Source organism: Lotus japonicus, chromosome 5 (genome assembly GCF_012489685.1).
Source record: "Lotus japonicus ecotype B-129 chromosome 5, LjGifu_v1.2".
NCBI classification, from domain to species: domain Eukaryota; kingdom Viridiplantae; phylum Streptophyta; class Magnoliopsida; order Fabales; family Fabaceae; genus Lotus; species Lotus japonicus.
This window is the reverse complement of record NC_080045.1, coordinates 25,080,125-25,103,649: the sequence shown is the minus strand read 5'-3', so window position 1 is coordinate 25,103,649 and position 23,525 is coordinate 25,080,125. Positions and strand designations below refer to the sequence as shown.

Here is a 23,525-nt window from a genome sequence, read left to right as displayed (position 1 = left end):
GTGGCGGTGGCGATTGATGACGGATAGTTACTGCTTGGTGAGTAAGATGTTATTTGCAAAATACAATGGTAATGTGCCCGCTACAGCATCTGCTTGGTGGAAGGACCTGAATAGTCAGTGTTACGGGGGTCAACATGGCGCGTGGTTCGATACTGGGCTGCTTAGACGCTTGGGGGAAGGGGATTCTGTTCTCTTTTGGAAAGATGTCTGGATCGGGGAAGAACCGTTGCGTGATAGATACGATGCACTTTATTGTGCTTCTGCTCAACAGGACAATCTGGTTCGGGATTGCGGAACTTGGGTCGCAGGGGAATGGAATTGGGAATTCAATTGGAATCGGTTTCTGTCAAGGCAGGAGGAGGACCTACTGGTGAATCTGAGGATTGTGGTCAGCGCTTTTTCACCTTCGCGGGGCAGAGCAGATTATTGGGCATGGTCAAATGAGGTGTCCGGAAGTTATACCGTAAAATCTGCTTACGATGTTCTACATAAACAGGTTCAGCCGGTAGAGGGAGGAATATTTAAGGACTTGTGGGCTGTTAGGGCTCCCTCTAACGCTTTGGCTCTTGCGTGGAGAGCCATTTTGGGTAGGATACCAACCAGAGATAATTTGAGACAGCGAAATGTCCTAACAGAAACTTCTGATTTATCCTGCCCCTTCTGCCTGCACTCAATTGAGAGCATTCCTCACCTTTTCTTTTCCTGCAATCTATCTTGGAGGGTCTGGATGTTTATGTATAATTGGTGCGGAGTTTCTTCTGTTTTACCGCAGGACTACGCTGCGAACTTCATGCAATTCTTGCAGGGATATGGAAATCAGAGATGGAGGCAGGGTGCTTGGGCCATATGGATTGCAGCAATTAATGTCATCTGGTATAGTAGGAATGCACTGGTATTCAAGGATGAAGAAGTTAATATTCAAAAGGTGTTAGACTTGATTCAATTAAAGTCTTGGTCCTGGCTAAAAGCCAAGATAAAGGGATTCTCGTACACACTGTTTGAATGGCAATCTCACCCAATGCTATGCTTGGAGGTTATTTGATGATACTATTAGCTATCTAGTTTCTGTCAAAGGCTGTTTAATTATCTGGTGTACTTTTTGCTTTCTTTTTCTTTTCTCTTCCCTCTCTTGTATTAAGGGTTGGGGCACCCCTTGTGCCCCCTTTTAATGCAATTTATGAGTAATGATATATACACATCTCATCTTTTAAACACTTCATTTCCACCTATTTTTGTTTCTACCTCTCTCCTCTTATCATCTATCACATCTCATACTTTCTCTCTCATTCTTTTTCTTTTCTTCCTATCTCTCTCCTCTTCCACCTCCTTCCACCTCAAAATGAGGTGTGAAGAAAACATTTTCCATTCTTTGGCCTATCCAAAAAAAAAAATATATATAAAAAATTCTTTAAAAAAAAAAGAAAAAAACTGGAGCCACACCTAGCCTCAAAAATATTTTAAAATTAAATGATTAAGTGATAAAATTATAAATTTAAATTTATAACTTTAGATTTTTTAACATGGTTCTAAAGTTATAGATACTAACTTACATAATTTAAAAATGAGTGGAAGATACCTTACTTACTACTTATTTAAAAAAAAATTAAAAAGTTATAACTTTTTGTTAATGTACTACAAAATATAAATGTATGTGAAATACATAATAAACTAGGCATTATACCCGTGCGTTGCACGGGTTTATCTACAATATTTTTAACATTATATAATAATGATTATAGTTTAAATTATTAAATAAATATTAAATAGTTTTTATTTTAAAATAAAAATGATAATTGTGTTTAACATTTCAATAATTTCCAAAAAAAGGATTTTTCAATAGTATTTGAGTTCTCTTTGTAAATAATTAATATTACTCAAATTTAATAACTAATATTTAATAATCAGCCTTTGATCATTCTATAAATTTAATTATTTGTTTTTTAAATAATGTGAAAAATAATACAATCCATTTGAAAAAAAAATTAAGCAATATGTTTTTAATACCATCAAAAAAAGTTGATTTACCATTTTTTATACTTTTTACTGAGAAAGGAATTTTTTGGGAAGGGCAATCACAATTTCCCAAACAGCTTTGCACATGTTAAAATCGAGAAAAATAAAGTAATTTCATTTTTTTCAACTATAATAAGATATAACTAAATAGATTAAGTATTACGTAGTAAATTTATATTTATTCAACTTTGGTCATAACTTTTTTCTACTAAGCTTGTTCAAAATCGTTTTTACTAATATATAATAAGATCATAAAATTATATTGAGATTGTTTCTTCAAGTAAAACACACATATGTTATAGTTAATGGTAAATAACTTATAGCGTTATTTTTAAAGTTAAACTATTTTATCTAAATTATTTATTGATAACATTATATTGTTATTAATCAAGTTTAATTTTTGTTATTTCCCCTTATGCAAAATTCAAGTCAATTTTTCAATTTAGGCAGTTGAATTACTTTTGACAATACAATTTTTTCAGTTTTTAATTTTATTATTAATATATTAATTACAAAGAAATTTGTTATTGATTCCTTTATTTTAATACAAACGTAGGAAGATTTTACTGCTTAATTATTTAATTAATTTTTTATGATAATTAAATTAAAAAATAAATGACTTATGACGAATATTTTTGTGAAATATTTTGTATCTAATTAAATATTTTATTAACTCATATTAACCTTCCTACCTCAAATAAAAGTGTAGATTTTATTTATTAGAGTGTCTTGTTTCGTTTTATTTTTTTCACTATTTTTTAGAGAACTAAAGTGTTATGTTTCAGGAGTCGTTTGTCATGTTCTATTCTACCTTAAACAACAAACACGAAAATTAGTTGGTAGTTTAACAACTAATTGATTTGAAAATTTTAGGCTTAATTCCACTTTGGGCCCCTGATGTTTCAGAAATGAGCGATCGGGGCCCCCCGTGTTTAAACGTAGCGGTCAGGCACCCCAACGTTTCAAAAACGTGCGATCCAGCCCCTTCTGTTAAGCTCCGTTAGTTGACCAAACAGAGGCTCTTTCATTAATTGACGTGGATTTTCTTTTTTAGTTTAACATTAAATTAAAGAAAGGAAGAAGAAGAAGAGAAGGGGAGAAGAAGAAGCTCGAAGAAGAAGGAGAAAGGAAGAGAAGGAATTTCCCCAAAATTAGGGTAAAAAATTAAAGAAAATCCCTACCCAGAAAACTGATTCCATAAAAAAAAATCCCTAACCCCATCCCCAAATCTGCTTGACTCCCACCACCAAAATCCCTAATCCAATCTTCTTCTGGACGATGCCAGCGAGGTCAAGACGGTGACGGGGAGTCGGGCTCACGAAAGGGAAGAGTTCCGGGGAGCTGAAGGCGAAGGAGAAACCATCGCGTGCGATGGGCAAGGCATTCGTCATGAAGGCGTTGAAGGAGGACCTGAAGGTGAAGGACGAGGTGCTCCTCTTGTTGGACGGTGACAGGGACTTCACGAGGGCGTGGGTTTGGAGGTGATGGGGTTTGGTTGTGACGGTGGTTGGTGGGATGGAGGAGGAGGAGGAAGAAGAGGAGAGTGGGTGAAGGTATGAAAAACGGTAGAAAGGGGGGGTTTGAATAACGTTTTCAGAACAAAACTTCCACCTTAAAGATTTTGACAAATCTTTCGAGAACTTAAGTGCTAAAGATAAGAGATAGAAAAGCACACAAGGATTTTATCCTGGTTCACTTGATAAATCACTCAAGCTACTCCAGTCCACCCGTTAAGGTGATTTCTTCCTTCTTAGAATGAAGGCAATCCACTAATCAGGTAAGAGTTACAACTGCACTTGAAACCTACAAGTGACTAACAATTACACTGACTTTGCTCACACTAAGATTCACTCTCTTAGTCTTCTCTAGGATCCGATCAACCTTGATCTCCTAAAGGAACTAAACAAACTGTTTATCAAAGAATTGTTTACAAGAGATTTGCTTCTAAAAAGCTAATAGTAAACACAATGAATTTCAGATGAAAGAAAGCTTAGAATATTTTGAATATGTCTTGCGCGTATGTGTGTTTCTTTCTTCTAGCCGCTTCTTTCAATCTTCAGCCTCTATATATACTCCAAGGATTAGGGTTGAGCGTTGCATGGGAAATGCTACCGTTGGAGGGCAGTTCTGGAAAATCCAGCTTCTGCTGTGGCTGAGAACGTTAGGTAGGTCGTCAGGAAGGTACACTTGCTTTTGTACTTGGATAGCGACTTGACCTTTTAACCTAGGAGACTTCTGATCAGGGGAATACTTCATATTGGAACTTGTGAAGCCGGTTGATCAGAGTCAGAGGGAAAGCACAGATCCTCTGACCATTGTATCTTCTGATTCTGAACTCAGAGGGAAGAACATGGCCTTCAGAGTTTCTTGCTTCTGGACTTCAGAGTTTCCACTATTCAGCTTCTGGATCTTCAGAGTCTTCTACACCATCAGAACATCTAAACCTTCAGTGTTTCTTGGTTATCAGAACTTCTGGATCTTCAGAGCTTCTAGCGACTGAGTCCACATCAGAGTTTGTATAGCTTCAGAACTTCTGAAGCTTTTCCACTGTTCATACTGAACATGGTGAATGCGAAAGCGTTGCTTGGGTTACCCTTTATACACAGTGCTTCTGATTTGTGTGAGATTGAGTTAAGGTCAGAGCCTGTAAATAGCACACTCAGAAAAACACGTTAGAGTACCACAATTGTTCATATCAAAAGGTTAACTTGTAATCATCAAAACATAGAGTTGTACTACTAGATCAAAACTTGATCTTACAATCTCCCCCTTTTTGATGATGACAAAACTAAGATTTTTGATGAACAATTCTTAAACATTAAACTGAATTCACTCAGAGTTTAGAGATATAGAATAAGACTTATCCTGATGTGAATAGTTTATCTTGCTCATTCTGAATTCAAGTCACTGCTTGATTCTGAGCTTAGCTCCCCCTGAATCTAATACTTGATGAAAACGTTAGTAAAGTCTAGATTCTGAGCTAAAAAATATAAGAGTTCAGAGTGAAGGTGCATGACATAGATGAAATAGAATAATCAGAGCGCATAAATATTCAGAGTCAACGATAAGTGGTATCAGAGTCAAATAGAATCACTTCAGAAGAAGTGAAATGTATTCCTTGTATTTGCCCAGTGACACATCTATGGTCATGAAGGTGGAACTCTTAAATTCTCCAAAAGAAAAATAAATCACACTAACACATCTTACACATCAAAAACTGGGTTTACTCCCCCTTTTTGTCATAAGCAAAAAGCTTGGGGTGTGAAAAACTTAGCTTGAAGTACAAGGTACTCCCCCTTAGAGAAGGTCTAAGTTTAAAAGAAAATGAAAACGATGTAAGAATCAGAGTTAGGCGAAAATAAATAGAAGAGTTAATGCAAGGGATGAACGTTTACCACCGGTCAAGTGAGTAAATAGAAGGGTCAGTTACCAAGAACTTAACCTCGAGAAACTGTAAGAGCATTAACTTTCAGAGAGAAAGTGAAGCCTATAAAAAGCGTTGGAGAGAAAGGTAAGCTTCACACCTCGAATAATTTTCAGTAAAAAAAATGGCATCATACAACGTAGCACTAGAAGAGCTGAGGAAGAAGGCCTTTGAAGAGGACTTGTTCCTGAACATTAGGCATCCAGAGGGTACAACGACCATCGCGGAGCTAACACGGACACTGCTGGAAGAGGACCTGCGTCCAGAGTTGGAGAGAGACCTGAAGGAATTTCTTGCCTTCGTGGAGGAGGTGCAAGAACTCAGCCGGCTTGAACTCAAGCTGCTTGAAGAGAAAGAGAGTTTGGAAGAGAAGCTCAAGACTTCAGAAGAGATTCTGGAGAGGGATGAGCTGAAGAACAGGCTCAGCAACATCCAGCATGTACTGGATCGTCTGGAGAAGGATAGGTCAGAGCAGCGCCAGGAGTGCAGAAGAATGAGGAGAGATCCTCCATTCTAGACTTCTTAGGGAAGAAATGTATGATGTAAACACAGAAAGATTATGAATAAAACGAGTTTTGCAAACATATGTGACACAAATATATATATATATATATGCATATATAATCACAAACGAACAAAAGAGAATAAATAAATAAAATGAAACAGAGTTTAACAAAGGAAAACAAAGGTAACGAAAAAGAAGAAAAAGAAGAGATCCTAAAACTAAGGTTTGTCAGTGCGTCGCAGAAGTTCCATCATCATGTGCTTCATCTCAATCAGCATGGATTCATGAGTGTCAAGACGTTGTTCCATGATGTCGAGTCTGGATGAGCTTGTCTGAGTAGAACTGGAAGGAACATTCTGAGCAGCTTGAGGATCTGGAATGGAAGCAGAAGCAGCAGGAGTAAACACAACTGGTGCAAGTGCTTGGCATCTAAGGGCTTCAGCCTCAGCTTCAAGTCGCTCTGCCTCAAGTCTGGCTTGTTCAGCTTGAGCTGCGGCCTGACGTGCAGCTTCTTCTGCTTGTTCTTTCTTTCTCTTGGCTTCTTCAATAGCTTCAAGAAGCTTATTTCTCTGTTCTAGTTCATGAAGAGCCACCCTTCTAGCAAACCTTTGCGTTGCAGCCTCAATGCTCTGACTGCCCTCTGCATGCAGGAGCTGCATCATAATTGGAAACTGAGCCACTAGCCAAGTGCTCAGATCGTTCCACTCATCAGCCACATTTTCAGCATTCTCACTGAGATCAGTCTGACCGTGCACATTGCGGAGCCTCAAGGAGGCTTCATGATAGAAGATATTGATGCACTCAGAGAGAGATGTGGGTTGAAGGTGAGTATAGGGAATTATGGAGAGGTTGGGTGCAGGAGAGGCTGGGTGATTGCTGCTATGAGCTTCAGAGGCACCTTGTGGAGAACCAATGTTAATCATGGGAGCATTGGGTTCAGAGGTTCCAAGGTGAGGGTCTGAAGTTTCAACCAGAGGGTGAGGTGATCTAACCGAGGATTGGTTAGACACTGATTGTTCGGGTTCAGGGTCTGGTTGAATGGGCTCTTGGTGGTCAGGGACAGGGTGAGCTTGTTGAACCAAAGGGTCTGCCTCTTGTAAGGGATTGGCCAAGATAGGTTCATCTGGGTCAACTAGACGTTCAGGTCTAGGGCCAGGATATCTCCTAGGGCTTGGACAAGTAAGGTAATATTCCTCTAAGGTAGACACCTTTTCTTTTCTAACCTCCATGAATTTTCTAATAGATTCAGAGTTATTGGAGGGAGAAGAATCAGCAACATTGGTTGGAAAGGATACAGGTGTAAAGGCTGTTGAAGAGTCTGTATCCGTGGTTCTGACAGCAGGACGTTCTGATGCTCTGGGAACAGAGTGATCAGACGTTCTGGGTTGTGGTTCTGTTTGGTTTGGCTCGGGTTGGTCATGGATGATGGGTTCAGAAGATAATGGGTCGTATGGAATGGTAATGAGAGAGGTTGGATCTTCTGACCTAGAGGGTTGGTTCTGAAGCAAATTCCAGAGAGGTGCTTCAGTAGGAGAAGGTTGAAAGAAGGAGGATCGTGGGGAATGTGGTGGAGAGGTGGTTTGTGCGGCTGGTTGGGATTCAGGAATAGGAGTGAGGGGATTTGAGGAGTGTTGAAGCAAGGCAGAAATAGGAAGTGCATCAAATAAATTCAAATCATCATCAGAAGCAAGTGCAGGCTTACTTGAATGTGCTGATGATCGAGTCACTCTGGCAGGAGGTTCAGTCCTTCTGACCACTGCAGCAGCTGGTTCCACCCGAGTAGGCTTCACCACGATTCTGACCTTCTTCTGCTTCTTCTTTGGAGGACCATCCTCACTATCACTATCATCACCATCATCAGACTTTCTCTTTGTCTTCTTGACCAGAGGGACATCAGATTCTTCAGAGGATTCTTCCAGAACCATCTTCCTATGAGCTTTCTTCTTGGGAGGAGAAGGAAACTCTGGAGCTGGCGGCAGTCTGCTGAAGAAATCATCAAGATCAATCTCGAATCCTTGAGCCCTGAGGTCTTCAACATAGCATCTGATGGCTTCAGGATTGTCTGCTTGAGTCCACAGTGGGTAGTCATTCAGAGGCATCCGTCTGCTTCTGATCTCAGAAAATGTGTCTTCATGAGCAGGAGCAATCTTCTTCTGGACCAAACCCATCTTCTTCAGAGAGTTGGCAGTGAAGACATCGCTGACAATTGTGCTCAAGTCCTCTGTGCAACCAGCATTGATCAGGTCTTGAATGAGGCCACTCTCAATGAAGAGATCAGACAGCAGTCTCCCAAAGGGGATATACTTGATTGCTGACTTGATTGAGGCAGTAGTCCTAGACTTCCGGATACACTCCTTCAAGTAGGAGAACAGGAAGTAGGGAAGGCAGATCTTCCTCTTGTCTTGAATGAAAAACAGCATCGCCTTCTGGTTGAAGTTGATGTAATCTGGGGAACTGCCCTTCGGTCTCTGATTGATGCAGTTGAGCAGGATCTTGTGCCAGATCCTGAGTTTGGGGTGAAGGTCCATCACCTTGTAACTTGTCTTGCCCGGTTTGAAAGTGGTGTACAGGGCCTGGTTGGTTTTGTCTTTGGTGCTGGGTTTCAGCTTCGACTCAGTGAATTGGAATCGAAACCCATAAGCAGTGTCTGCACCTAGCAGATTCACGAATGACTTCTCCGTGATGATGATCTTCCTGCCAAGAATATGAGATACCACTTGAGTATCATCGCAGTCGGCGTGCTTCCAGAATTCCTTGACCAACTTCTCATACACCGGTCCTCGAAGTCGGTTGAAGTAGTTTCCCCAACCTTGAGCTTGGACTTCAGGACGAAGATCAAACCCATTTGCAGCCAGGTTGTCGAGGTCGAATCTCCATTCTGCCAGGACTTGGAGTTCCTCAGGAGCAAATACACAGTGAACGGCACAGCCCCGTTCTGCAATTGGAACAATCTGCTCTTGAGCTTGAACTTGTTCTTGTGCCGGGTTCTCAGAGCCCCTTTGACCCGTTGCCAAACCAACTACCATGTGAGGGAACTGAGGTGCATCTGCAGTAGATCTTCTGGTTTGTCTCACCATTTTGAAGAGGTTGAAGGTTTGAGGTAGAAGATGAAGTTTGAAGGATGAAGAGAGATCGAGAGAGAAATCAAGAAAGAGGCGGTTTTGAAAAGCAGAGAGTGCGAGAGTGAAAACCGGAAGTGAACGAGAACGTGTGTGTATAGTGGGTTTTATCAAATAACCGTTGTTGATTCAAAAAGCACTTTAAGATCAACGGTTGAAAATTAAAGATAGATAGTAACAGTAAAATACACAATCACACACAGGAGATAAGCATATATACACGCAATCATAACAGACTGTCACACGGGCACAAGGAATTATGCATCAGAAATTCTGACACACGTGTTGTTGTCTCAGCTTCAGAGTCAGTACCAGTGGGCACACACACTCTGATTGAGTTACCTTCTGGACTAGACATCTTCTGATCAAGAAGTATCATAGTCAGAGGTTCTGATCCATCTTCACTCTTGACAAAAGTCCATGTTTAGATTTTTCAGAATAAAATTAAATCTATCCTCTGCTAAGGGCTTTGTAAAGATATCTGCCCATTGATGGTCAGTATCAACAAACTTCAGAAGAAGTACGCCCTTCTGTACATAATCTCTAATAAAGTGATACTTTACCTCAATGTGCTTTGCCCTTGAATGCAAGATAGGATTCTTACTCAATGAGATTGCAGCAGTGTTATCACAATAGATTGGGATATTGCTCTCAAGGATCTGATAATCCTCCAGCTGATGTTTCATCCAGAGCATCTGAGTGCTGCATATTGCTGCTGAGATATATTCTGCCTCTGCAGTTGATAGTGCAATGGTTGATTGCCTCTTGCTTGCCCATGAGACAAGATTGCTTCCCAGAAATTGACAATTTCCAGAAGTACTTTTTCTCTCTGTTCTATCTCCAGCATAATCAGCATCACAATAACCTGAAAGCTTATACTCTGATGTTTTCTTATACATCAAGCCAAGGTTAGTGGTGCCTTTCAGATACCTTAGGATCCTCTTAACAGCAGTTAAGTGGGTTTCCCTTGGATCTGATTGGAAACGAGCACATAAGTGAACACTAAATAATATGTCTGGCCTAGATGCAGTTAAGTATAGAAGTGAACCTATCATTCCACGATAGAGCTTCTGACATACTTTACCACTTTTATCTTCTTTCTCCAAAATGCATGTAGGATGCATTGGAGTCTTGGCCACTGTAGATTCCAGCATATTGAACTTCTTCAGAAGTTCTTTAGTGTACTTGCTCTGATGGATATATGTTCCTTCTGGTGTTTGATCAACTTGTATTCCCAGAAAGTACTTTAATTCTCCCATCATACTCATCTCAAATTCAGCCTGCATCATCTCAGAAAATTCTTTGCATAGAGATTGATTAGCAGAACCAAATATAATATCATCAACATAAATTTGCACAATTAAGATATCATCTTTATAAGTCTTGCAAAAAAGAGTTGTATCTACTTTACCCCTTACAAACTCATTCTCCAGAAGGAATGAGCTAAGTCTCTCATACCATGCTCTGGGAGCTTGCTTCAGACCGTAGAGTGATTTCTTCAATTTGAACACATGGTCTGGTTTCTTTTCATCTTCAAAACCTGGGGGTTGATGAACATAGACTTCCTCTGAGATATAACCATTTAGGAAGGCACTCTTTACGTCCATCTGATGTAGAACTATGTTGTGATTTACTGAGAAGGAGATCAACAGTCTGATTGCCTCCAGTCTTGCTACCGGAGCAAATGTTTCAGTGTAGTCTATTCCTTCCTGCTGGCTGTAGCCTTGAGCAACTAGCCTTGCCTTGTTTCTGACTACATCTCCTTTCTCATTTAGCTTGTTTCTGAATACCCATTTCGTTCCAATAACATGGACATTCTCAGGCCTCTTCACTAAGCTCCAAACATCGTTCTTGGAGAATTGATTTAATTCTTCTTCCATGGCCAGAATCCAATCCTTGTCCTGAAGAGCTTCATCTATGGACTTGGGTTCAATTAAGGACACCAATCCTTTCAGACTCAGCAAGGTCTCTTCAGAGGGTCTGAAGGCAGATCTGGTTCTGACTGGTTCATCTTTGTTGCCCAGAATCAATTCCTTAGGGTGAGCTGCAGTGATTCTGCTCTTCTTCAGAGTTTGTGAGTTAGAGGGACCAGCTTCTTCCTCTGGTTCATCTTCCTCTGGCTCAACTTCCTCTGGAGCTTTGCCTTTGTCAGAAACATTAATGCTTAAATCTGCAAACTTTTCAACTAGCTTTGACTGGTCAGAGTCAAGCTTATCATCAAATCTAACATGAATAGATTCTTCAATAGTCTTAGCATCAGTATTATAAAATCTAAAACCTTTAGATCTATCAGAGTAACCAAGTAATAGACACTTGGAAGACTTAGCATCAAATTTATGCAATCTATCCTTAGTATTGAGAACATAACAAACACAGCCAAAAGGATGAAAATAAGAAATGTTGGGTTTTATGTTCTTCCACAATTCATAAGGAGTCTTATTCAGAATTGGTCTCACAGAGATTCTGTTCTGAATGTAACATGCTGTATTTACTGCCTCTGCCCAAAAGTGCTTAGCCATGCCAGTTTCTTGGAGCATGGTTCTAGCCATCTCCTGAAGAGTTCTGTTCTTCCTCTCAACAACACCATTTTGTTGGGGAGTTCTGGGACAAGAGAAATCATGTGCCATTCCATAGGAATCAAACAGACTCTCAAACTTGTCATTCTCAAACTCTCCACCATGGTCACTTCTGACACGCACAATCCTACAAGCCTTCTCGTTTTGCACTTGAGCAATGAAGGTAGAGAACACTGCATGAGACTCATCCTTGCGGGTTAGAAACTTTACCCATGTCCAGCGGCTATAGTCATCAACGATAACCATCCCATATCTCTTGCCACCTATAGACTCAGTTTTCACTGGTCCAAACAGGTCGATATGCAGAAGTTCTAACGGCCTTGAGGTTGAGACAACATTCTTTGCCTTGAAAGGGACTTTTGTGAATTTGCCTTTCTGACATGCTTCACAAAGAGCGTCTGAAGCGAACTTCAGATTGGGTAAGCCCCTGACAAGGTTTAGCTTGCTCAGCTGAGAAATCTTTCTCATACTGGCATGCCCTAACCGTCTATGCCATACCCACTGCTCTTCATTAACAGACAGAAGGCACTTCACTTTCTGAGCCTCCAACTCAGATAATCTGATCTTATAAATGTTGTTCTTCCTCTTGCTGTTAAACAGAACAGAGCCATCGATCTGACTTACAGCCCGGCAGGACTTTTGATTGAATATAACATCATAACCCTTGTCAGCTAATTGACTTATAGACAATAAGTTATGTGTTAAGCCGTCTACCAATAAAACATTATCAATGCATGGACTACTATCTACACAAATAGTACCAGTACCAACAATTTTACCCTTTTCATTTCCTCCGAAGCCAACTTCGCCTCCAGGCTTAAGTTTCAGCTCTCGAAACATACGCTTTTCTCCCGTCATGTGACGCGAGCATCCACTGTCCAGATACCATGATTGGTGTTTCAGTGGAGCTATCAAGGATATCTGCAACATAGATAATCTTGTCCTTAGGTACCCACTTTCTGGGTCCTCTTTTGTTAGTTACCCCAGAGGTTCTGATCACCTTGGGTGTCTCAACATAATATTTTAAAGGAATATTTGCATGATATTTAGTCATAGAGAAAGATCCCTTTTTAAGAGGGTTTTTAGCAATTTTAGCAGGTACAGGATCAGGCAATATGGTACCAGAGGGAACAAAGCATTCATACAAGGATTTAGCTTTAGACACAGAAGGCTCATTTCTAATTGGTTTAGAATAGCCAATGCCATGCATTCCATTTCTGCTTACGCCATAGATCATTGAAGCCATTAAGCTTCTATCCACGCTTTTAGCTAGGAATCTTTGAAAAGACTTTTCATACTTAGATTCATTTCTACAATCAGAGGCATCACAGGCAACAATTTCTTCTAACTTAGCAATCTGGTTCTTAAGCACAGAGTTAGAATTTACCAAAGCATGATTTTCATTTTTCAAATCAGAAATAATTTTCTCATGTTCAGAAGGAGTCTTGGAAACAGCAGATAAGTTCTTTTTCAACTTTTTATGCTTAGACAATAAAGAGTTATACTTATCCATGATATCAGACAAAGCATGTTTCAGTTCAGAGGTAGAGAAAGAAGAGAATACCTCATTTTCATCGTCTGAGTTAGGATCTCCTTCTGATTCTGAGTCAGAGTCAACAGCTTCCTTTGACTCTGCTCCTTTGTCTTTGACAATGGCCATGAGTCCTTGGACTTCACCATCAGAGTCAACATCCTCTGACTCTGATTCATCAAATGTCACCATCAGACTCTTCTTGGTCTTGAAGTGCTTCTTTGGCTTCTTGTCCTTCTTCAATTTTGGACAGTCACTTTTGTAGTGCCCTGATTCTTTGCACTCAAAGCAAGTGACTTCCTTGATTGAAGACTTCTTCTGGCCTGAGGACTCATACTTTCCTTTTGCCTTTCCAGAGCCTTTGAACTTGCTCTGCCTGTGCTTCCAGATGCGGTTGAGTCTCTTGGAGATCAGAGTCAGCTCATCTTCATCAGAATCTTCTGATGCTTCTTCAGATTCTTCTTCTTCAGCTTGAAGAGCCTTTGACTTCTCAACCTTAGCCTTTTCAGATTTGGATTTCAAGGCTATGGACTTTTTCCTCAGATCTTGCATCTCTGAGCGTTTCAGCTCATGACATTTCAAAATGCTGATGAGTTCTTCTAAACTCATATTCTCAACGTCTCTCGTGAGCTCTATTGAAGTCACCAAAGGCATCCAACTTTCAGGAAGACACCTGATGACCCTTATGACATGATCTTTTGTTGTGTAGCTCTTGTTGAGAGGTCGTATGCCAGCTACAAGCAATTGAAATCTGGAGAACATTTCTTCAATGGACTCATTTGGCTCCATGATGAAGGATTCATACTTTTGGATCAAAGACAATGCCTTTGATTCTTTGACTTTCTTGTTTCCTTCATGAGACATCTTCAGAGATTCAAAAATGCCTTTAGCAAACTCACGATCTGTAATCTTCTGGTACTCCTCATAGGAAATAGCACTTAGAAGAATTGCTCTTGCTTTGTGATGTTGTGAGTACAGCTTCTTTTGATCTGCAGTCATCTCTGACCTTGGGATCTTCTTGCCATCTGCATCAACTGGACGCTCATAGCCATCCACAATAATATCCCAGAGATCTGCATCGAAACCCAGAAAGAAACTTTCCAGTCTATCTTTCCAATATTCGAACCTTTGACCATCGAACATAGGAGGCTTTGCGTTGTAACCATCTCTTTGAGTTTCACTGGTGGTGGCAGCCATTGTTTTTCACACCGGCCCGGATCACTGAACACTGTTAGGTGTGGTAATCAGAACTTGTGCTCTGATACCAATTGAAGGTATGAAAAACGGTAGAAAGGGGGGGTTTGAATAACGTTTTCAGAACAAAACTTCCACCTTAAAGATTTTGACAAATCTTTCGAGAACTTAAGTGCTAAAGATAAGAGATAGAAAAGCACACAAGGATTTTATCCTGGTTCACTTGATAAATCACTCAAGCTACTCCAGTCCACCCGTTAAGGTGATTTCTTCCTTCTTAGAATGAAGGCAATCCACTAATCAGGTAAGAGTTACAACTGCACTTGAAACCTACAAGTGACTAACAATTACACTGACTTAGCTCACACTAAGATTCACTCTCTTAGTCTTCTCTAGGATCCGATCAACCTTGATCTCCTAAAGGAACTAAACAAACTGTTTATCAAAGAATTGTTTACAAGAGATTTGCTTCTAAAAAGCTAATAGTAAACACAATGAATTTCAGATGAAAGAAAGCTTAGAATATTTTGAATATGTCTTGCGCGTATGTGTGTTTCTTTCTTCTAGCCGCTTTTTTCAATCTTCAGCCTCTATATATACTCCAAGGATTAGGGTTGAGCGTTGCATGGGAAATGCTACCGTTGGAGGGCAGTTCTGGAAAATCCAGCTTCTGCTGTGGCTGAGAACGTTAGGTAGGTCGTCAGGAAGGTACACTTGCTTTTGTACTTGGATAGCGACTTGACCTTTTAACCTAGGAGACTTCTGATCAGGGGAATACTTCATATTGGAACTTGTGAAGCCGGTTGATCAGAGTCAGAGGGAAAGCACAGATCCTCTGACCATTGTATCTTCTGATTCTGAACTCAGAGGGAAGAACATGGCCTTCAGAGTTTCTTGCTTCTGGACTTCAGAGTTTCCACTATTCAGCTTCTGGATCTTCAGAGTCTTCTACACCATCAGAACATCTGAACCTTCAGTGTTTCTTGGTTATCAGAACTTCTGGATCTTCAGAGCTTCTAGCGACTGAGTCCACATCAGAGTTTGTATAGCTTCAGAACTTCTGAAGCTTTTCCACTGTTCATACTGAACATGGTGAATGCGAAAGCGTTGCTTGGGTTACCCTTTATACACAGTGCTTCTGATTTGTGTGAGATTGAGTTAAGGTCAGAGCCTGTAAATAGCACACTCAGAAAAACACGTTAGAGTACCACAATTGTTCATATCAAAAGGTTAACTTGTAATCATCAAAACATAGAGTTGTACTACTAGATCAAAACTTGATCTTACAGTGGGTTGGTGGTGCGGTAGTTGTGGTGGTGCGATGGAAGAGGAGTAGGAGGTAGAAGAATTGGTGGTGCAGTAGTGGTGGTGGTGCGGCCTCGTCGGCGCCCCATCCAGCTTCGCCGCCGACCATCTTCCCAAATATGAAAGTTTTTCCCTTCCCAAATCTCCTATTTTCCCTCTTCACTATTTTCCCTTCCCACCATCTCCTACTCCTTCATCTTCATCATGAAGCTTTTCCAGAATTTATCATCATCATAATTTTTCTCTTCCAAATCATCACATCATCTCCTACTCTTCATCTCCGATCCTCCTCCTTCTTTCCTTGCACATTTCCTCTCTGGCCTGCAAATTAACACAGCAAATGAAGATTGTGCATTTGTTGAAGAAGAAGAAGCAATTGATATGAAATTGGGAATGGGTCAGATTGGATTAGGGTTCAAATTGGGGTTAAATTAAGGTTGAAAGGGATTTAGGTTAATTTACCAAAATTAAAAAAAATATTATCATGTTTTAATATGTTTTATTAGAAAAATGAATTTTTTTATTAATTAAAGGGTCCCACGTCAGCATTTCCGTTTGGTCAACTAACGGAAGTGGACGGAAGGGTCCAAAGTTAACGTTTCTGTAACGTTAGGGGCCCTGACCGCACGTTTTAAACACGGGGGGTGTCAATCGCACATTTTGAAAACATCAGGGGGCTCAAAGTGGAATTAAGCCAAAATTTTATTGATAAGTTTTCAGTTTTTTTTGTTACAGTAGGAAATAGATAAGTTTTTAGTTTAGTTTAATGTATATAATACAAAGGATTTTTTTTTGTTTTTTGCTGTATTTATAACAAAATTTCAATTGAGTTGTACACTAGGATATTAACCCGTGTCCGTGCAATGCACGGACGCGCAATTTTACAATTTATCATATTTAATTAATCATATGTAATTAACTTACACAAACATTTTATGGTTAAAATCACCGCTAACCTCAAAATGTCGACGGTGCTATAAACTAAACATAGGTAAAAGACATACAAAATGTGTTCCGCAGAGTAAAAACTAACACAAAATGTGTTCCGCAGAGGATCTTATAGCTCAACATCCTCGGACAAACAATTAATTCCTTTAAGACTTTTTTTTACAAAAAATAATCCTTTCAAGCTTTATTTTCCAAAACTTATCAATTAATCTCCTGAACCATAAATACACGTAGACACATTACAGCTTATCAAAAAAAAAAACGTAGACACATTACATTCGTAATCAAACGTAGACATTTTATCCTTCTCATTGCTAGTTGTTTCAGATGATTTAAATGATAATTAATCCAAACAACAACTACACCAAAAACTAAATATACTAACATGAATAGCTTTTTTACATCTGACATTATATTGTAATCTGCAACAATGTCTTTAAAAAAACAAACAACAACAACATAATAATTAACCTCCAAATTTAACTATAGATTCTTTGAAAAACCTCCTTATACACAATATTTTTTGTCACATCTCTTTTTGTAATATCCTCATTGCATACAATAATCTTGAGACCTGCTCTTGTCTTTACACGAGAAACAGCAACGTACAATTGCCCATGTGAAAAAACAGGACTTGGCAAATAAACACCAACATGTGACAATGTCTGACCTTGCCTTTTGTTAATAGTCATAGCGAACGACAAAAGAAGAGGAAATTGTCTTCTTTGGAACCTAATTGGTATGTTCTGGTCAGTGGGTATCAAATTCATTCTACCAATAAAGGTTTGCTTTCCAGCATGAGTGCCAGAAATAATAGTCCCTCCAACAACATTTGGTCGAAGATGTGTAACAATCAATCTAGTGCCATTGCACAAACCAGCAGATATATCTAGATTTCGCATTAGCATAACATGAGAACCTTCTTTGAGAACCAACTTATGGTCGGGAATACCTGAGCATTTGATATCATTAAGAAATTCAGTTGTAAGCCAATCCGCTTCAATGGTAACCTCTTCATCAACACCCCATATTGAATCAGAGCTTAAATAAGTCCTCTCCTTGGCATTGAATAAAGACAACGTGTATCGATTAACAATATCAACAGCATCCAAAGTTGGAGCAAGTATAGCCTTGTCTTGAAAATACTGCACACAACCAACATTTTGTTGGATATTTGGATACATTGAGGATACAATGTCACTCACAGGATTAGAAGACTGGAGAATCAATGTTTCATTTGGCACTCTAATCACAGATTCACCATCATTATACTCTCCCAAGTTACCATCTCCAACATCTAGCACCCACTTGGAAAATTCTCTAGTATCATCAACATTTGAAGCATTTGGATTAGAAAGCAAACGCATGTTTTGTGATAGTGTCAGCACCTTGCAAAATCTCCACAATCTAGATGAGTTTATAGTAGCCATGACAATCTCTGCTCTACTACCTTTAGGGATGACAGGTAGAATTTGTCTAAAATCACCACCTAAAACAACAACTTTGCCACCAAATGGTTTATCACAACTACCAGGAGTAATGAATCTCTTGATATCTCTCAATGTCCTATCTAATGTCTCGAAAGCATATCTACTAACCATTGGTGCTTCATCCCAAATAATAAGACTGGTTGACTGAAGTAATTCAGCTTTTGGACTACCTTGAACGATTCCACATACTGAATCCTCATTAACATTTAGAGGAATGCAAAAAAGAGAATGTGCAGTCCGACCACCTGGAAGTAAGAGAGAAGCTATGCCACTTGAAGCAACATTGAGTATGATTTTTTTTTCTGATCTTAACCTAAAAGTTAAAGTTTTCCACAAGAATGTTTTCCCCGTACCACCATGTCCATTGACAAAGAAAAACCCACCATCACCCTTATATACTGCAGAAATTAATTCCTCATACACTTCAACTCGACAACTATTTAACTTGTGAAAGTAATCAGCATGCAATCGATTCATCTCGGCAATGTCAAAGTTCAACTCATTGAATAGTAGAACATTACCATATTGGTTTAGAGTACTTTGCTCAACCTGGGGCATATTGGAAAAATCTTTAAGTGATTTCCCATTCATCATCAACACTTTCTCTATCTCCATTAAGCATAAATCTTTCAATTGTTCATCCGAAATTACCAACTCTACACAATAATTAAAATAATAATTCAACAATAGCAATTATATGATAACGAATAAAATCTTACTAATGTTAACACTATAAACACATACCTCTATTGTTATGCTTTCTTTGCAAATCACAAGCAATTCCATCAGCCAAAACATGCCAAGTCTCATTCCATACATGCAATGGATTACACATGGAATTTGGCAAAAGGAATGAAACAAACAAGGCTCTCGTGTAAGCCCCACCAGCCAATGTAGCCACATCAAGTATACCATCAATAAATTCCCGATCATCTTTCAACAATCCCAAAGCCTCACATGCACCTCTAAAAGTATCATGTACATTATTGTTCACTGATCTCAAATCTTCATACTTCGTACATCCCCTTTGTACATTCAACAACATTCTCAAGTAGTACAACTCACCTGTGCCAGGCGGGACGAAACTCATTCGACCAATAGATTCACCTTGTTTCCTTGGATGCCATGACTTGCTCTTTGGATCATAAACAAATAATTCTGGAAACTCAACATATGTCAACTGTCTACCATGTACATACTTACAATTTGCATCCATCCACACTAAGAACATGCTATTCTTAACTATATTCCTCCTAAGTACATCCTCAATTGCTTCATTTTCCTTAAACAACACAACTTGCTTCCTAGGCAAATGATATGTGAGCTTCTGAACAGGCGGCCATTTATGATGGATATCATATTGAAAGATTCTCCACACCGCTTCACACGGCGACAAATACCTGCAATCAAAGTATTGCTTGATCTCATCATCTTCCACTGGTTTATCTTGTGTAGTTCTACCAGATGACATAGACAATGTGACCCTATCCACTCCCTTGTTTATATATTTGAAGAGGTATTTTATAGAGTTTGATTTGTTGCAATACTCAATATTGATGTGTGCTTGGTATTTCATCAAAAGTTTGGGGTTATACGGAACAACAAACCCATTGTCTAAATCAACCCCCCTCCTATTGGTAGAAACACCAGTATTCCTCCTTCTATACACCGGATACCCATCACTATCAAATGTTGTGACATCAGCATATTTTTTTGGGAAAAATTTTGCACATCGCCCATTTTTCATGCAAGGAGATTCTCTTCTGCTTAATCCACAAGGCCCATGAACCATATAATTAGAAACACATTCAAACAATGAAGGATATAGTTTAGGGTCTGGTACCTCAGCACATATAACCGAGTCTATCATAGCAATGGAATTTAGTTTATACTCAGCACTCAACCATAAGAGAATATGCGCATGCGGTAAACCTCTCTTCTGAAATTCAATGGTGTACATACCTACATATAAATAAAGTAATTAGATCATATTAAGCAAAAACCATTTGGTTACTGTGTTACAACTACAGCAAATTGTATTGCCAAAACTTTTAGCCAAAAATACTTACCAGCCATGGCCTTCCCAAAGAATTCACCTTTCTTCAAATCTGTCATGAGTTGATCTAGTTTCATACGAAAGACTCGGCATACAATATCTGGCCGATCATATGCAGACAACAAATAACCTACAACATGCCGCTCAATCTCAGGCCATTTCGGATTGCACGTCATTGTAAGAAACAGGTCCGGATAACCATAAGTCCCAGAAATAGCCATAGCATCCTGACAATTTTCAAACATGTACCGTCTTCCGCCAGTAAAAGATGATGGGAGTATAATTCTAGAACTAATTGTTGAAGAATTAGTATCACCACGGGTAATAGCATCCTCAAGCCCAGCAAGAAAATCCTTGCGAATGGAGTCCTGATTGTACCTAATATAAAATAGTCTATTTGCTTCAATCATAGAGTAGCAATCAACCACAAATTGTTGCAACAATCTTCGAGACAATAATATCCTCTTGCACTCAAATTGCCTTTCATGAAGTCTAAACGCTACCCATTCACATAGAGACATATTCTCCCGCTTGTAAATAGCATTGTCATATTTAATGCCACCAAAACCCATTTTTTCTGAAAAGCCTTCTTCCCCATATGGAAACAGCAATGGATATTGTAAGGGGAGAAAACATGAATGCGTCTCATAAATCCTTTCTAACTTACCACTTATTGATCGAAGTATAATACACGTCCACAATCAGAACTATCAAAGTCACCAACAATTAATGCTGCAACTTCATCTACACTTGGGAGATTGTATGTGTTAGAGTCATACACACGACTCCTAAACAACCTTAATGCAACTTCAGTGGAATCATGTGATTCAACATGATCTCGTACCCTTCTAAAAGATTTGGCTAAAACATTATGCTCATCAATCATTCTAATCAAATCCACCACTAAATTGCTTTCAAGTGTACATTTGCCACAAGAATCACTACAATTTCACAAAGATAGGAAAATACTATCAAACACATATCAACATAAATACCTCCTAAATAAATAATAAAAAATAACAATTACCTGAAATGACTCATTCTATTCTGAACTTCGTTTTTTGTATCATATATGTATAACTGAGCAAATTTGGGGTTGTCACCTTCAGTTGGAACTAAGCTACCAATACGGTGATAATTTTGTCCACTAATAACAAATTGCGGAGGGCCACGACCATCATTCAAACCACAATCCACTTTGCCACCAATAGATGTGAATGCAAACATGCTATTGTAAGACCTGATATTATCCAGAAAATGACGACTCCTTGTATCAGTATTCCTCAGTAAGTTAGACAGTAATTCGGGACAATCTGCCAAATAGGGTAGCATAACTTTTCCCTTCATACAACATATGGAGAAATCCGGCGAAGCGGATTTTTGAGCTTTTACAGATCTCTCGTGATACCAAAGGATAGCTCCACAATACTTACATGCCATATTCATATCACCTAGATCAATATAGGCTGAAAAAATGTACTCTGCATTAATCTTTTATCATAAGACAAGAAAAATTTAAAAATTACCGAATGTAGTCGTCCTAACTCTTACATTGAAACTCAGCCACATCAAAGAGCAAATTACGGTTGTCAAATTTTGGCTGCACTCCCTGCGTCATTGGCCGCGAGCCAGACTCTTCATTACACTCACTCACTGAACAAAAAAATTGAAATTTAAAAATATTAGTTTTATACGCAAAATGAGTAAGAAAACCTAAAGTTAAACCATCGAAAACTAATATAAATCAAAAAAATATTAAAAATATCATAAAAAATACAACGTTAACTAACAAAAATCCTACAATGCTATGCATCCATAATCAATAAAAGTATAAACATAAAAGAATATATTAATCAATACCATTGACAGAAAAAAAAAACTCAAATTATTTACCACCAACTAATCCATTAGAATATTACTAAATTAATCCATTAAAACTCAAATTATTTACCACCAGAAAAGTTTCCATAGTACTTCTTCCATGCGCTTATATGTGAAAGCTAAATATAAAATTAAAAACACTAACTCATTGTGATCCTCCTCTTTGCTCGTTGCAAATTGGGCTTTCGTATTGCACGTCCACGATTTGACCTCTTCCCCAAAATTTCTATAACACAACAATTTCAAAAAAAAAAAAATTAAACATCACAGAAGACGAGCATAGTTTATCCAACTACGAATATTTACTTCTACCTATTAAAATATTTAACTAAGGAAACTTACGCCAAAAAAATACTAATAAACTACAACTTATTCTAAACCTAACAAAACACTAAAATAACTATAACACATATATTAAAATTAACATCATATTCAAATTTAATAAGATTTCAATAAAAAAGTATAAACAAATTTGTGCTTATGATTTCACTTACTTGTACCACTAACTACATGTGGCCCTACTGGATTAGAATCTGCTACACTACAAATGTTTTCTCCTCCTGTCACATTCGATCCTGTTCATATAATGCAAGGTTAATAGCCTAATAAAAACACCCAGGTAATTACGAATAGTTAAATACAAAATACAAAATTGAAGTATAAGATCATACCACAACTACTGCGCCCTTGAACACAACTTGAGAATTGACTTTCATTCGTAATATCTACGACATGGTTAAATATAAATCACTTGAACATTTAATTAACATTAATTTCAATATGCATATATAGCAAAATAATATCTAAGATGCACAAATATGTACACATCAAATAAAACACTGAGCATGTAGAACGCGAAAAACAAACTATATTACTAACCTCTAAAAGGATAAGCCATGGTGTTTATAGATACAAAATGGTAGCTTATAGAATCATTTTCCAACCAATGTACACTCCTGAAGTACCTGCAACTAAGAATCATAGATAATATTTATTACCAGGAGTAACAAATAAACTCATGTCTACTAACAACTTAGATTAAATTTTTTCGTAAGTTCTCACTTCATAAATCGGTAACACCAAACCTGTAGCCACCCATGATCCTAGCTTAAATATTGATTATGAATATAAGGAACTAACGCGTCACCTGGGTAAATGGCAAGGATAAGTAATTAGAACATATACTTTGAAGGACTCATGAAGATTGTAGCATACAAAGAAGCAAGAAGATTGTAGAATGAAAATGAGCTTGCTTCAAACCTTATCATATATATAGAGGGTATATAAATAAATATTATTAGATAAATTAATCCAAAACAAAATTTCGGTTGATTTTTTTAATATGAACACATCAATACAGCTAGCTTTAGATTTGGCCTTTCTGAATGGGACTTGTGATGATTATATGAAATAGTTGACTACCAAACTAAGTCCAAGTGTCTGCAGAGCCTGGGTAAACAACCTAAAATTATTACTTAATTCC

The 23,525-nt window shown here is 38.4% G+C and overlaps 3 protein-coding genes across 3 annotated transcripts; 1 reads left to right on the top strand and 2 right to left on the bottom strand.

Moving 5' to 3' along the window:
* Positions 1-16: 16 nt before the first annotated feature.
* Positions 17-1,042, top strand: LOC130719376 (uncharacterized). The gene has a single exon (XM_057569998.1). It carries the CDS (start codon positions 17-19, stop codon positions 1,040-1,042), a length of 1,026 nt encoding a protein of 341 aa, XP_057425981.1.
* Positions 1,043-16,993: 15,951 nt separating this feature from the next.
* LOC130716591 (uncharacterized) lies at positions 16,994-20,733 on the bottom strand. Its single transcript, XM_057566565.1, has 3 exons — positions 20,175-20,733; positions 18,850-20,067; positions 16,994-18,761 (listed from the first exon to the last, which is right to left on the bottom strand). Exons 1-3 carry the CDS (start codon positions 20,731-20,733, stop codon positions 17,095-17,097), a joined length of 3,444 nt encoding a protein of 1,147 aa, XP_057422548.1. The 3' UTR covers positions 16,994-17,094.
* A 97-nt stretch (positions 20,734-20,830) lies between these two features.
* On the bottom strand, positions 20,831-23,255 carry LOC130716592 (uncharacterized). The gene is made up of 7 exons (XM_057566566.1): positions 22,922-23,255; positions 22,714-22,767; positions 22,537-22,617; positions 22,188-22,268; positions 21,713-21,814; positions 21,189-21,627; positions 20,831-21,102 (listed from the first exon to the last, which is right to left on the bottom strand). The coding sequence occupies exons 1-7, from the start codon at positions 23,022-23,024 to the stop codon at positions 20,832-20,834; spliced, it is 1,131 nt and encodes a 376-aa protein (XP_057422549.1). The 5' UTR covers positions 23,025-23,255; the 3' UTR covers position 20,831.
* Positions 23,256-23,525: the final 270 nt, after the last annotated feature.